This window comes from Vipera berus, assembly GCF_964194415.1.
Source record: "Vipera berus genome assembly, chromosome: 5".
Taxonomy (NCBI): Eukaryota; Metazoa; Chordata; class Lepidosauria; order Squamata; family Viperidae; genus Vipera; species Vipera berus.
The window spans coordinates 100032212-100045609 of NC_138207.1; the positions used below are offsets into that span (position 1 = coordinate 100032212).

The 13398-nt window shown below is 40.8% G+C and overlaps 1 protein-coding gene across 4 annotated transcripts in view; it reads right to left on the reverse strand.

Annotated features, from left to right (window-relative positions):
• Positions 1-12795, reverse strand: part of PRXL2A (peroxiredoxin like 2A) — a 32259-nt gene extending 19464 nt beyond the window's left edge. The window contains exon 1 of one of the 4 annotated variants that reach the window (XM_081329765.1): positions 12590-12795. In XM_081329765.1, coding sequence (XP_081185891.1) covers positions 12590-12620 — 31 coding nt within the window. In that variant the 5' untranslated portion in view covers positions 12621-12795. Of the gene's footprint in view, positions 1-555; positions 1475-11851; positions 12208-12500 lie in introns of those variants that run through there. The other 3 variants (XM_081329768.1, XM_081329767.1, XM_081329766.1) reach the window with 3 other exon arrangements.
• Positions 12796-13398: the final 603 nt, after the last annotated feature.

The following is a 13398-nucleotide window of genomic DNA, read 5'->3' on the forward strand; positions in this document are numbered from 1 at the left end:
ATCCAAGCATAATAGGAATGGCTTGCATCAAACTAAAAGTATGGTGTTTATCATTACAATCTACCTTTCCTTTACAACAGCAAGCAAAACAGACAAGTATCAGCAGCTCCATACATCCTTCTCCCATTGTCTCAACTCTACTGCCTTGTACGCTGCTCCAGAATTTGCGAATTCTCCACTATCCTTAACAATTCTCAGTTTTCCTAAGGCCCTCTGGCTTTCAGTGGCAAAGAGCCAGTGTTCCTTTTCTGTATATATACATAGAATGAAGGCTACTGCTAAGCTTGTAAGCCGCCCTGAGTCTTCGGAGAAGGGCGGGATATAAATGGAATTAAAATAATAAAAAATAAATGGCTGTAAATAAAACTCAAGTCAAGCGCCTTCCCGCTGAAGGTGCAACATTCACCCAATTTAGGACAAGACAGGGGTAACTCCACCAAGCAGTCTTTCCTTCTGTTAGGAAACGCCAGTGTGAAGTAGCACAGAATACATTGGAGGAGACTATTCACGGGCTTGAATTCCAAATGTATCATAGGAATAAGAGGAGACACCTACCAGCTTTTCACATGGATGCTAAACGTTGGAAGACCTCCCAGTTCAGGTGTCAAGAGCTATCCGGGCAAGCTGAAGGCAAGTTCTGGATGAAAAAGTCTTGAGCGAACAAGGAGAGATGAATACCCTGCCCCTCCGAGACAAAACGTGGGTAGGACAGGCTGGCTGCCAGCCAGAAGAACGTTGGCGTTCTTCTCAAGTGAACTGCTCCAAGCAAACTTACCCAACACGTCTTGGGTGGAAACAGGACTGGATGGTTAGTAAATCTGTTAAGCAAAGGACCCAGTTCCCTAGGGACGGAGAGCGGGTGGGTGGGTGGGTCCATCAAAAGGAGTGGATCTGAACTGGGACATGATACACAAGTAGGTAAGAAGGTGTCAATTACAAATGTTAATTAAAATCATAAGAAAAGAAAGAAAGAAAGAAAGAAAGAAAGAAAGAAAGAAAGAAAGAAAGAAAGAAAGAAACAAAAAGAAAGAAAGAAAGAAAGAAAGAAAGAAAGAAAGAAAGAAAGAAAGAAAGAAAGAAAGAAAGAAAGAAAGAAAGAAAGAAGGGAGGGAAGAAGGAAGAAAGACAGAGGAAGGAAGGAAGGAAGAAAGAAAGAAAGAAAGAAAGAAAGAAAGAAAGAAAGAAAGAAAGAAAGAAAGAAAGAAAGAAAGAAAGAAAGAAAGAAAGAAAGAAAGAAAGAAAAGGAAGGAAGGAAGAAAGAGAAGGAAGGAAGAGAGGGAGGGAGGAAGGAAGGAAGGAGAGAGGGAGGAATGAAAAAGAATTTGAAAAATCATTATCTTCCACTTCAGTTAAGACTCAAATCCCCATAATGAGGACCCAGATTGTTGGGGGCAATAAGCTGACTTTGTAATAATGCCGCTTGGGTGTGTGTGTGTGAAAGCCCTAACAAGCAGGCATATCCATAGAATGAAGGCTACTGCTAAGCTTGTAAGCCGCCCTGAGTCTTCGGAGAAGGACGGGATATAAACGGAATTAAAAAAAATAATAATCCCCAGATAGCAAGGCTGATGACCTCATGCCGTGGGAGTTGAAGCACAAGACATTCAGAAACCAAGGGGGGGGGAGGATGATTTAAACAACTGTGTATTTGTGTATTGTTTATTGACTGTGGTGACACTGGACACAATGAATCTGAATACATTCAAGGTTTTGCTGCTATTCTTACTTGCAACAATTCTAGCAGGGATGCAAACACCAGTCAGTCAGCACGATTGCAAATCTTGATTGCGGATTATACTGCTTGAATTTAGCAGATCCTGAAAACTTTCCCAGCCTTAGCTCCCAGCCTAATTTTATTTAATGAAGGAAGGGTTGCTTAGAATTGCTTTCTGCAACTAAATTAAACATAGCTTAATGCTTTCAGGTGATTATGGCTTTAAAAAGCAAGGTGGGTGTAAAAGTCAACCCCTTTTTAAAAATGATGCTTTTTAAAAGTTTATTATTATTATTTAATTCCATTTTGAAGAGAGCCCTTCAAATATTTTGCAAAGGAGGAAATATGGTTTGAAGGCATAATTACGAATGTAGCTTCCAATTCTACTCCACTCTGTTGCTAATATGGACGTAAAAAGATAAGTTAACAGCGATGTGCCATACCTCTCTAAAAAATGCAGAAATGGAGGGTCAAATATCTGGGGGTGTTTTTGTCACCCTCTAATACAAAGTTATATAAAAATAACTATGAAAAATTATGGGGAAAAATCCAAAAAGAAATGGAGAGCTGGGAAAAATTGCAATTGTCTTTGTTGGGGCGAATCGCAGCAGTGAAAATAAATGTCCTGCCTAAATTTTTATTCTTATTTCAAATGATACCGGTTCTTAAGAAAGATTCTAATCTGGAGGAATGGCAGCGAGGTATCAACAAATTTGTTTGGGCAGGGAAAAGGCCACGAGTTAAACTTAAGATCATGCAGGATACTCTTGAAAGAGGTGGTCTTAAAATGCCTAATTTTAAATTATATTATGAAGCTGCTGCGTTAGTAGGTATAAGTGATTGGATTAATTTGACACAAGAGAGATTATTAAATCTTGAGGGCCACGACTTGTTGTTTGGCTGGCATGCATATTTGTTGTATGATAAAAAGGTAGATAATGTGTTTAAAGCGCATATTTTAAGACAGGCATTGTTGAGAGTTTGGAAGAAGTATAGACATAAGTTAGATTGTAAGATACCATTGTGGGCAATCCCAAAACACGCAATAGAAAATATAAATGTTGGTTTTAAACATGATGTGACTACGTATAAGGAGATTTTAAATCTGGAAAGAAATGTCTGGTGTTTGAAACCGTACAGTCTCTTGCGAGATGAGAAGATTGTTCAAACTTGGTTTCAATATATCCAGCTACGGGCCAGGTGGAAAGAAGATCAGAAAACTGGTTTTACAATGACTGATGAAAATCTGATAAAGCAAATTAGAAATCAGGGTCCAGCACATATCAAACGGATATATCTTGCATTGATAGAAATTGATTCAGAAACAGAGCTTGTTAAAGATTGTATGATAAAATGGGCCCAAAACATCCAAGAAGTTATTACAATGGATACGTGGGAAAAGATTTGGGTGAGGAACGTAAAATTTACACAAGCTCAAAACTTAAGAGAGAACTTTTATAAAATGTTTTATAGATGGCATCTAGATCCTAAAAAGCTTGCAAGTATGTATCCGAATTATCAGCCCAAGTGCTGGAGGTGTGGCGATGAAGATGCAACATATTTTCACATATGGTGGACTTGTAAAAAGGTTAAGGCCTTTTGGATAAAAATTTGGTGGAACATGCAGAAGATTTTCAAGCAAAGGATAAAGTTTTGTCCGCAACTTTTTTTGTTAGGTATAATTACAGATGCTACGGTTGTGGACACTAAGTTGATGTTGAATTTAATTACGGCAGCAAGACTCTTAATAGGTCAATATTGGAAGAAGGAGGAACTGCCGACCATAGAAGAATGGACTTTAAAGGTTTCTGACCTGGCAGAGATGGCAAAGATCTCGGCTTATTTGAAAGATCACTCGCAAGAACGTTATATTATGGAGTGGAGAAAATGGATTGAGTATATCCAGAACAAATATGGGACTAAAAAGTTTCATGTAGCATTTGAATAAGTCTTCCTTTTTTTCTCTTTTCTCTTTTTTCTTTTTTTTATATTTAATAGTAATAGTGTTTGTAGTTATCCTATATGAGCTAGAGAGTGACAGATTTTAGAGTTTATGGTTGTTAGCATATGGATGTTCATGATTGTTTTTTTTTTGTTTTTATACCCTGTACTTAGCTCTGGGAAGTGGGGGGGGGGAGGGGGGGAGGGGTAGGGAGGGATGGGTACGGGAGGGGGAGGGGGGGATTGTTAAAGATAAAATGTATGTTAAAACTTTTCAATTAAAAAAAAAACGCAGAAATGAAAAGGAGTAAAAAGCACAAATCTTCTTGGTGCAATTTAAGAGCTGTTGCTCCGTGTTCCTTTAGAACATGATTGGCAAAAATATTCTTCCAAGGATCTTGACACAACTAATTGAACTAAAGCCAGTTCAGCTCTTAACGTCTTCAGAATTATCAGCTTGTTATAAAGAATATAGTTCGAGGAAGGTTAATCTGTAAAATACGATCTGACTGAACCTGTAAAATAGTCCAGGGGACTTCAAACTTAGCCCTTTTATGACTTGTGGACTTCAACTCCCAGAATTCCTCAGCCAGGCACGCTGGCTGAGGAATTCTGGGAGTTGGAGTCCACAAGTCAGAAAAGGGCCAAGTATGAAGACCCCTGAAATAGTCTGTAAAACACCATCTTTACTGCACCCCTTAAAAATGAAACCTACACCCCCGTTCTGACCGATCAAAAAAAAAAAAAACAACCCCCAAGGTAACTCTTCCTGGTGTGAAGTTTGTTTTTGCAGCTTGTAAAATTTGTATTTCGCCGTCAACAAACTAGGGCAAAAATGATTGTAATCTTTTTACCTCGTACGCTTTATTTTGTATGCTCTACCTTGTAAGTTCTGGTTAGTTTTTTTTAAGTTTTAACTTCATTAGCTCAGGTAATCCTCGACTTACGAGCGCAATTGAGCCCAAAATTTATATCGCTAATTAAGACATTTAAGTGAATTTTGCCCCATTTGATGATCTTTCCCGCCACAGTCGTTAAATGAAGTCACTTCTTTCCAGTGCTGTTGTAACTTGGAAGTCACTAAATGAAACTGTCGTAAGTTGAGGACTACCTGTAACTAATGCCTCCTTAAGTAACACCAGCTGCCTGCAATTAGTGCAGGTTCGGATCCCACCAGGCTCAAGGTTGACTCAGTCTTCCATCCTTCCGAGGTAGGTAAAATGAGGACCCAGATTGTTGGGGGCAATAAGCTGACTTTGTAATAATGCCGCTTGGGGGTGTGTGTGAAAGCCCTAATAAAGCAGGCATATACATAGAATGAAGGCTATTGCTAAGCACATTGATTTGTGCTTCTTAGATTGTAAGCCGCCCTGAGTCTTCGGAGAAGGGCGGGATATAAATGGGATTAAAATAATAATTAAAAAAACTTAATTCGTAAGTTGTGACTAGTCTGGGTCATTCACCGGTAATTAGGAATTTGATGATTTGATGAAAAGTTTACATTTGTGTTGGCTGGGGGAAAAAAAACATTCACGTAGAACATTAAAATGTCACATTTCCTCAAATGCAGTAGCTGCAAGACCTCGTTGGATCATTTTGAGGAACTGGAAAACTGCAAGGATGAAGAAAATCAACTAAATACCGTGTGTTCGATAATTATAAAAACCAGCTCTGATCTGCTGGCATGTAAGCATTTTTTTCTGAAAAATATCTGGGTCTTCGCTGTGCTGTTGTCACGAAAACTATATGAGAAACTATATGGAACAGCGTGCCTTCAGAAGTTGTGGAAGCTTTCAAAAAGAGACCGGACAGCCATTTGAGGTCTCCTTGCTCCAGCATGGGGTTGGACTAGAAGACCTCTAAGGTCCCTTCCAGCTCTGTTATTCTATGTTCTCAAATATCTGGAATAGTTAATGCGCAGTTAGATCTTTCCTTATTTAGCTGGGTTTTTTTCCCCAGAATTGATTTATATTCATATATTGCTAGACTATTATAGACAGCTTTAGTTTGTTTTATAAAGTGTTTCTAACTTTATAGCACTCTGCAAAATGGTATTTAGATGTGTTTTATGTCAGATTTTCACCCAGAATAATAATTAAAAATAGTACGTTGCAATAGTTTGGCAGTTCGTGGTCAATACCAGACAAACCTTCCTAGACGAAATCAAACATTTCACACACAATTTGTTACAATTTGGTATTTCAAAATAGGCTGAAATGTTGTGATTCTTTGCGTCATCAAACAACAATCAGAATTTATCAATCAATCAATCAATAATTCTGCCATTACCCGGTTCACAGAGGTGCAAATAAAGCTAAGGTGACGCACACACATATTATACAAATATTTAGGGTAAATATTCACAATTTTTTTTAAAAAAAATCATACTGGCTAAGACAAGAATACTTCTTTACTGGTTGTTCTTTCTCACGCTACAAATATTTTAAGAACTGACATCTCAAAGAGGTGAATTTGCTCACATCAGGAAGTGTGTCCAGCTGAGTGCCTATACCATTTTTGTAATCCCCATACTAGCTGGGAATTATAGTATCTGTAGTCTAACACATCTAATAATGAGAAGCTACACCAACTGGTTCAACCTATCGCTCATTATAATTGCGGTTGACATGTTGACACATGCTTGCATTCACCCCACCCCGATGCCTTTGTTCTTCAAAGTGTTTGGCAACCTCATGTTGAGACTTATGATAGGTTATCTTGTGTCATATTAAGCATCTTCACCGAAAAGGTTTCATGCCATTAAAAAGCTAGCTTGGGAAGACAGCAACCAAGCTTGCAAATCTTTTGAACTCCTAGCTATGTAAAATGATGTAATAAAGATGTTGAGACTCTGGAAAGAGTACAGAGAAGAGCAACAAAGAGGATCAGGGGACTGGAGGCTAAAACATATGAAGAACAGTTGCTGGAATTGGGTATGTCTAGTTTAATGAAGAGAAGAACTAGGGGTGACATGACAGCGGTCTTCCAATATCTCAGGGGCTGCCACAAAGAACAGGGAGTCAAGCTATTCTCCAAAGCACCTGAAGGCAGGTCAAGACAACGAATGGAAACTAATCAAGAAGCAAACCAGAATTAAGGAGAAATTTCCTGACAGTGAGAACAATTAATCAGTGGAACAATTAAACCAGGACAAGAAACAATGGTTGGAAACTGATCAAAGAGAGAAGCAACCTGGAATTAAGGAGAAACTTCCTAACAGTGAGGTCAATTAACAATTAACCAGTGGAACAGCTTGCCTCCAGAAATCGTGGGCACTCCCATCACTGGAGATTTTTAAGAAGAGACTGGACAGTCACTTCTCTGAGACGGTATAGGTTCTCCTGCTTGAGCGGGGGGCTAGACTAGAAGACCTCCAAGGTCCCTTCCAGATTCTATTCTATTCTATTCTATTCTATTCTATTCTATTCTATTCTATTCTATTCTATTCTATTCTATTCTATTCTATTCTATTCTATTCTATTCTATTCTATTCTATTCACCAGCCTTGGTGGAGCAGTGGGCTAATGCCTCCTTAAGTAACACCAGCTGCCTGCAATTAGTGCAGGTTCGAGTCCCACCAGGCTCAAGGTTGACTCAGCCTTCCATCCTTCCGAGGTAGGTAAAATGAGGACCCAGATTGTTGGGGGCAATAAGCTGACTTTGTAATAATGCCGCTTGGGGGGTGTATGAAAGCCCTAATAAGCAGGCATATACATAGAATGAAGGCTACTGCTAAGCTTGTAAGCCGCCCTGAGTCTTCAGAGAAGGGCGGGATATAAATGGAATTAAAATAAAAAATAAAAATAAAATATTCTATTCCTTATTCTATTCTATTCTACATTCTATTCTATTCCTTGTTCTATTCTATTCCTTATTCCTTATTCTATTCTTCAAGCTCAAAGAGACTTAACTTCAATCAAGACAACTTCACAGAAATGCCAGCCTACCATATTTCCCCGAAAGACCTAACTGGAAAATAAACGCTAGCATGATTTTTCAGGATGCTCATAATATAAACCCTACCGCAAAAATAAGCCCTAGTCAGCCAGACGGATGCATTCAGTACCGTATTTCTCCCAAATTAACTGGAAAATAAGCCCTGGTGCATCTTTTGGAGCAAAAATTAATATAAGACCTGGTCTTATTTCCGGGGAAATATGGTACACGGCTTTTCCAATACCGGAAAAATAAACCATTTAAGATTGATACATGAAACAGAGATGCTGAACTACTCCATCCACCTGCAGTTTACAAGACAAAGAGTGCCGAATACCTGCAAGCTTGGTTAAAGTGGAGCAAGACTCTTGAAAGTAGACGTGTGCGGGTCCTCCAAAAGGTTGCGAATCGACAACCACATAAACCAGAGCTTCTGATTTATTGAGCTGGGCTGTAAAGACTAAGAATGTTTTCCCAGGGGCAGAAAAAGCCTCATAGTGTTTGTTCCTCTTTCACACTGGAGGCAGTATTAAATCTGCCCTAAAAACAGCGAGTGGATTGTGCAAGGGTGGGTTGGAAATAATCCAAATTTCCTATGCCCGGCCTCTGGACTGGATTAGTTCACAAGGATAATAACTCTTAAATGTCTTTCTCGGTACTCTTTGTCTTGTAAATAAAATTCCACAGCTAATCTTTTCCCATCTGAGAAGGCATGAGAAAACCACCCACCCCTTTGCGTTCATTCATCTTTCTCTCTCTCTTCCTTTCTTTTCTCTCTCTCTTTCTCTTTTCTTTTTCTCTCTTCCTGTTTTTCTCTCTTCCTTTCTTTTCTCTCCCCTTTTCTCTTTCTCTCTCTCTAGCTAGATGTTCAAGGATCAACTGAAAATCATTCTACACAAAGAACTCTGAATGTTAACTAGTTAGACTTCACACGAAGGAATGCACCAATCTCACTGCTTTTTCATTATTTCATTTTTTTAACCCAGAGCTGTTTTCCCATATTAAAAGGGAACTGCAGGGGTTTCAGCTTACAATTTGACTAGAATAGAACAGAGCTGGAAGGGACCTCGGAGGTCTTCTAGTCCAGCCCTCTGCTCAAGCAGGAGAACCTAGACCATCTCAGACAAGTGACTGTCTAGCCTCTTCTTAAAAATCTCCAGGGATGGAAAGTCCACGATTTCTGGTGGCAAGCTGTTCCACTGGTTGATTGTCCTCACTGTCAGGAATTAATTCTAGGTTGCTTCTCTCTTTGATCAGCTTCCAACCACTGTTTCCTTGTCCTCCCCTCTGGCGCTTTGGAGAATAATGTGATCCCCCTCTTCTTTGCGGCAGCCCCTCAAATGCTGGAATACTGCTATCATGTCGCCCGTTTCTTCTTTTCTTTAGACTAGCCCAGGGGTAGGCAACCTCGGCTCTTTTATGACTCATGGACTTCAACTCCCAGAATTCCTGAGCCAGCATGGCTCAGCTTGGAAACCTCTCCCTTTTCCCTTAGCATGGGTGGCTCAGAAATTCTTGGAGTTGAAGTCCAGGAGTCATAAAGCGGCCTAGGCCTAGGCCAGGGGTAGGCAACTGTGGTTCTTTTATGACTCGTGGACTTCAACTCCCAGAATTCCTGAGCCAGCATGGCTCAGTTTGGAAACCTCTTCTTTTTCCCTCAGCTCAGGAATTCTGGGAGTTGAAGTCCAGGAGTCATAAAGCGGCCTAGGTCTAGGCCAGGAGGCAGCAACCTTGGCTCTTTTATGACTCCTGGACTTCAATTCCCAGAATTCCTGAGCCAGCATGGCTCAGCTTGGAAACCTCTCCCTTTTCCCTCAGCATGGGTGGCTCAGAAATTCTTGGAGTTGAAGTCCACAAGTCATAAAGCGGCCTAGGCCTAGGCCAGGGGTAGGCAACTGTGGTTCTTTTATGACTCGTGGACTTCAACTCCCAGAATTCCTGAGGCAGCATGGCTCAGCTTGGAAACCTCTCCCTTTCCCCTCAGCATGGCTGGCTCAGGAATTCTGGGAGTTGAAGTCCACGAGTCATAAAAGAGCCGAGGTTGCCTACCCCTGGACTAGCCAAACCCAAGTCCTGCAGCCGTTCTTTGTATGTTTTAGCCTCCAGGCCTTGGATCATCTTAGTTGCTCTTCTCTGAACTTTTTCCAAAGTCTCAACATCCTTTTTTTGCAGTATGGTGACCAAAATTGGTTGCACTATTCCAGGTGTGGCCTTATTAATGGGCTTTATAAAGCGGTACTAATACTTCGCGTGATCTTGATTCTATGCCTCTGTTACACGCATGGCTTTTGAGTTGCACCCAGGCTTGTTCACACATGCAACCAGAAGCCTCCCATGCAAATCTGAAGGTTACAGCTTATAAAAACCTGGGGGGAGGGGGGGGTTAACAATCTCCCCTGGCAACTCCGAATTCAATAGATAAAAAATAATTTAGTTTAAAAACATTTTGAGGAAGCATGTTTTTTTTTCTTCTTCCTGGCAATCTGGGTTTATTTGAGCACAAAACCTTGCTTTTTAAGGAAACCTCGCTAGCAACAAATAACTACCGTAATAATTCTAACTTTGTGGTTAAGCAAGCACCAAACCTCTGCAGCTGACCTTGGTTTACAAATGGCTGTTAAGAAAGCAGGACTTTGTTATGCTAATTGGGTCCCAAAGGTGCTTTTTCAAGACGCAAACTGGACTTTTAGTTTTTCTTTCAAGATGTTTCGCTTCTCACCCAAGGAGCTTCTTCAGCTCTGCTGAAGATGATTCTTGAATGAGAAGCCAAAGTTTTTCTTCAAAGAAGTAACAGAAAGCCCAGTTGCCTCTTGAAAAAGCAGCTTTGGGACAACCAGGACCAGGATGGCTGAGAATCTCCATAGAGATTCTTATCGAGTCCAATTTCTCAACGTAGCTGAAGCAGAATCACACTTTTAAGAGACGCAGAAACCTCTTTTCAACATTTGTATTTCTGGCCTAGCCGTCTCCCAATTAAAAGAAAGTTCGTGGTTGCCCCGTTTTTCCTGTCTTTTGGGGGGAATGAAATGGATAAACAGGTTTATTTTTCTTAGCCTCTTCCGGAACGCACACCTAAACATCTTTTTTACCTCTTTAAAACCTGCAGGGAAAGCGTATTTTTATTTTTATTTTATTTATTTTTTTAAAAGGAAACCTGAAAACAGCTAGCTTTTCCCACCTTTCTCTCTCAGCATTCCTTCTCTAAGCCATACAGGACCCGTAACTTTTCCTAATTGCATAATTTTAACCCTTTGGACTGGCTTTATTTGCTTTTGCTGCATTGCATTCCTAAACAAGAGGGCAAGAGAAGGCAGGGAAAAAAAAGTGTCATTTTATGGGGGAAAAACAAACAAACCAAAAAAAAAACAAAATTCCTAACGCAAAATAAAAGCAATTCTATTTTCCTTTGCTCCAAGGAAGGGCTCCTACCCCTTTGGAGCCACGTGTTTCTATTTCTGCAGGATGGGAAAAAAAAGAGAGAGAGAGAGAGAGAGAGAGATCGGATACAAACGTGCATGCAATCCATCGAACAGGCTGTAGTCACACCGGACAGTTCATATATTTGTGTAAATTACTAACAAAGAATTTAGGGAGGCTGATATGCATTTCGGACTCATTATGACTGACTGATGAAGACTAATGAGTCCGAAATGCATATCAGCCTCCCTAAATTCTTTGTTAGTATACATACATACATACATACATACATACATACATACATACATACATACATACATACATACATACATACATACATACATACATACATACATATATATATATATATATATATATATATATATATATATATATATATATATATATATATATATATATATATATATATATATATATATATATATATATATATATATATATATATATATATATATATATATATATATATATATATATATATATATATATATATATATATATATATATATGCTGGGCTGTGACGGACTTTGCTTCCAGAATTCGACCGAAGGTTTGCTTATATCTCGGTTGGTTTCCGTCCCACGACAGCTACATTCCTCGCTAGCAAGCAGAAAGGGGGGGGGGAGAGAAGGGAAGGGGGGGTGGTCGAAAAAGCGAGCTCGAATCTAAACCTCCCCAATTTACAAAGTCGGGGGAGGGCAGGGAAAAAAAAACCCAAGTCTTCTGGTTGGACTCTTGGAAGATTTTGCAAATAGGTCGACGCTGTTTTTTCTTTTTTTTTTTAAAAAAAAGCAATAAGTGGGGAAACGGTTTAATTTCTACCTGGTTTTCTCCACTTCGCATCAAAGCTGCTGCCGCTGCTTCTGGCTCCTGATCCGCGGGCTCAGTTTTTTTTTGTTTTTTTTTTGTTTGTTTGCCCCCTACCTGCCTGCAAAACTCCAGATGGCCAATAGAGGGCATCAGCCAACCCAAATGGGTCGCCTTTCTGCCGCCCTCTAGCGGCCGTCCAACTATTTGCAGCTCCGAGCACAGTCCAGACGTGTCTCTCTCTCTCTCTCTCTCTCTCTCTCTCTCTCTCTCTCTCTCTCTCTCTCGTGTGTGTGTGTGTGTGTGTGTGTGTGTGTAGATAAGATAGATATATAGACGCACATATATAGACGCGTATACACACACACATAAATGCTTGTTAACTATTTAGATTACCTTGCTAGGCTCCAAACATGGGACAAATCTTTATATACATACACACACGCACGCACGCACACACACATTTTCTCTCCTCTCCCCCACCCCCTCTCCAGCTCTGGGTGCAGAAGATGCTGCATGGACAGGGGAGGAAGCCCCGAAGCGCCCCCCCCCCCACTCCAGCCTGCGCCTTTGCAGAGGACGCGCGTCACCGCTTCCCAAGTGCTTTCCTGCAAAAGGCTTGGCTGATCCCCCGGCTTGGCTGGCGCAGGGATGGCGAACTCACACTTCAGAAGAGCTGCGGGGAGATGCTGTGGCCGGCTCTCCATCGCCGGCTTGCTGCGCCAGGGCCCCGCCAGCCTCACCTGCCCTCACCTGCAGCGCTGGCAGTCTTCCCACGGCCCATGAGCCCCCAGGGCGTGAAGGAGGAGGGGGGGAGTCAAGAAGAGTCTCCACTCAGGCCGACTAATCAACCGGGGAGGCGCCGAGTCAATCCGGATTTAAATCGATCCGGGTCTAAGTCGATCCGGGTCTTTGCGCCATGCGCAAAAAGCAAGCCTTTTTCATCCCTTGGCGTGAAAGGGCTGCAAGCCTGGTTTGCGCAGCTGGGGCTTCTCTTGTCCTTTGGGGGAGGGGGTGTGTGTTTGGGTCTTTGTGTGTGTCTGGGTCTTTGTGTGTGTCTGTGTGTGTGCGTAAAAGGGGTGGAGTCGGGCTTAGCTAAAACCAATCCGTCTGGTAAACTGGCAAGGTTCGTGTTTTTTTGTTTTCCTCGCCAGGCACAGGTATACATAATCCGGATTAGACTGCGTTGTTGTTCTCTCTTTGTCTTATAATATACGTAGGTATGTGCATAATTCTTCATTGATTGATTGATTGATTGATTGATTGATTGGGTCATATTTGGGCAGTGGATATTGGAGGGGGGGTGACCTTTTGCAAGCTGTATGCAACCAAATTTCGTTTTCATGGATGCCGATCGGGGTGTGAGATTTAAAAACCCAAAATTTGATACTCACAACTCAAAGCACATTGATTTGTGCTTTAGATTGTAAGCCGCCCTGAGTCTTCGGAGAAGGGCGGGATATAAATGGGATTTAAAAAAAAAAAGACAAGTCTGGTTAACAAAAACAAAGATTTATTGAAAAGAAATTGAAAATAATAAAGAAAGAAAGCGTTTGCAAACG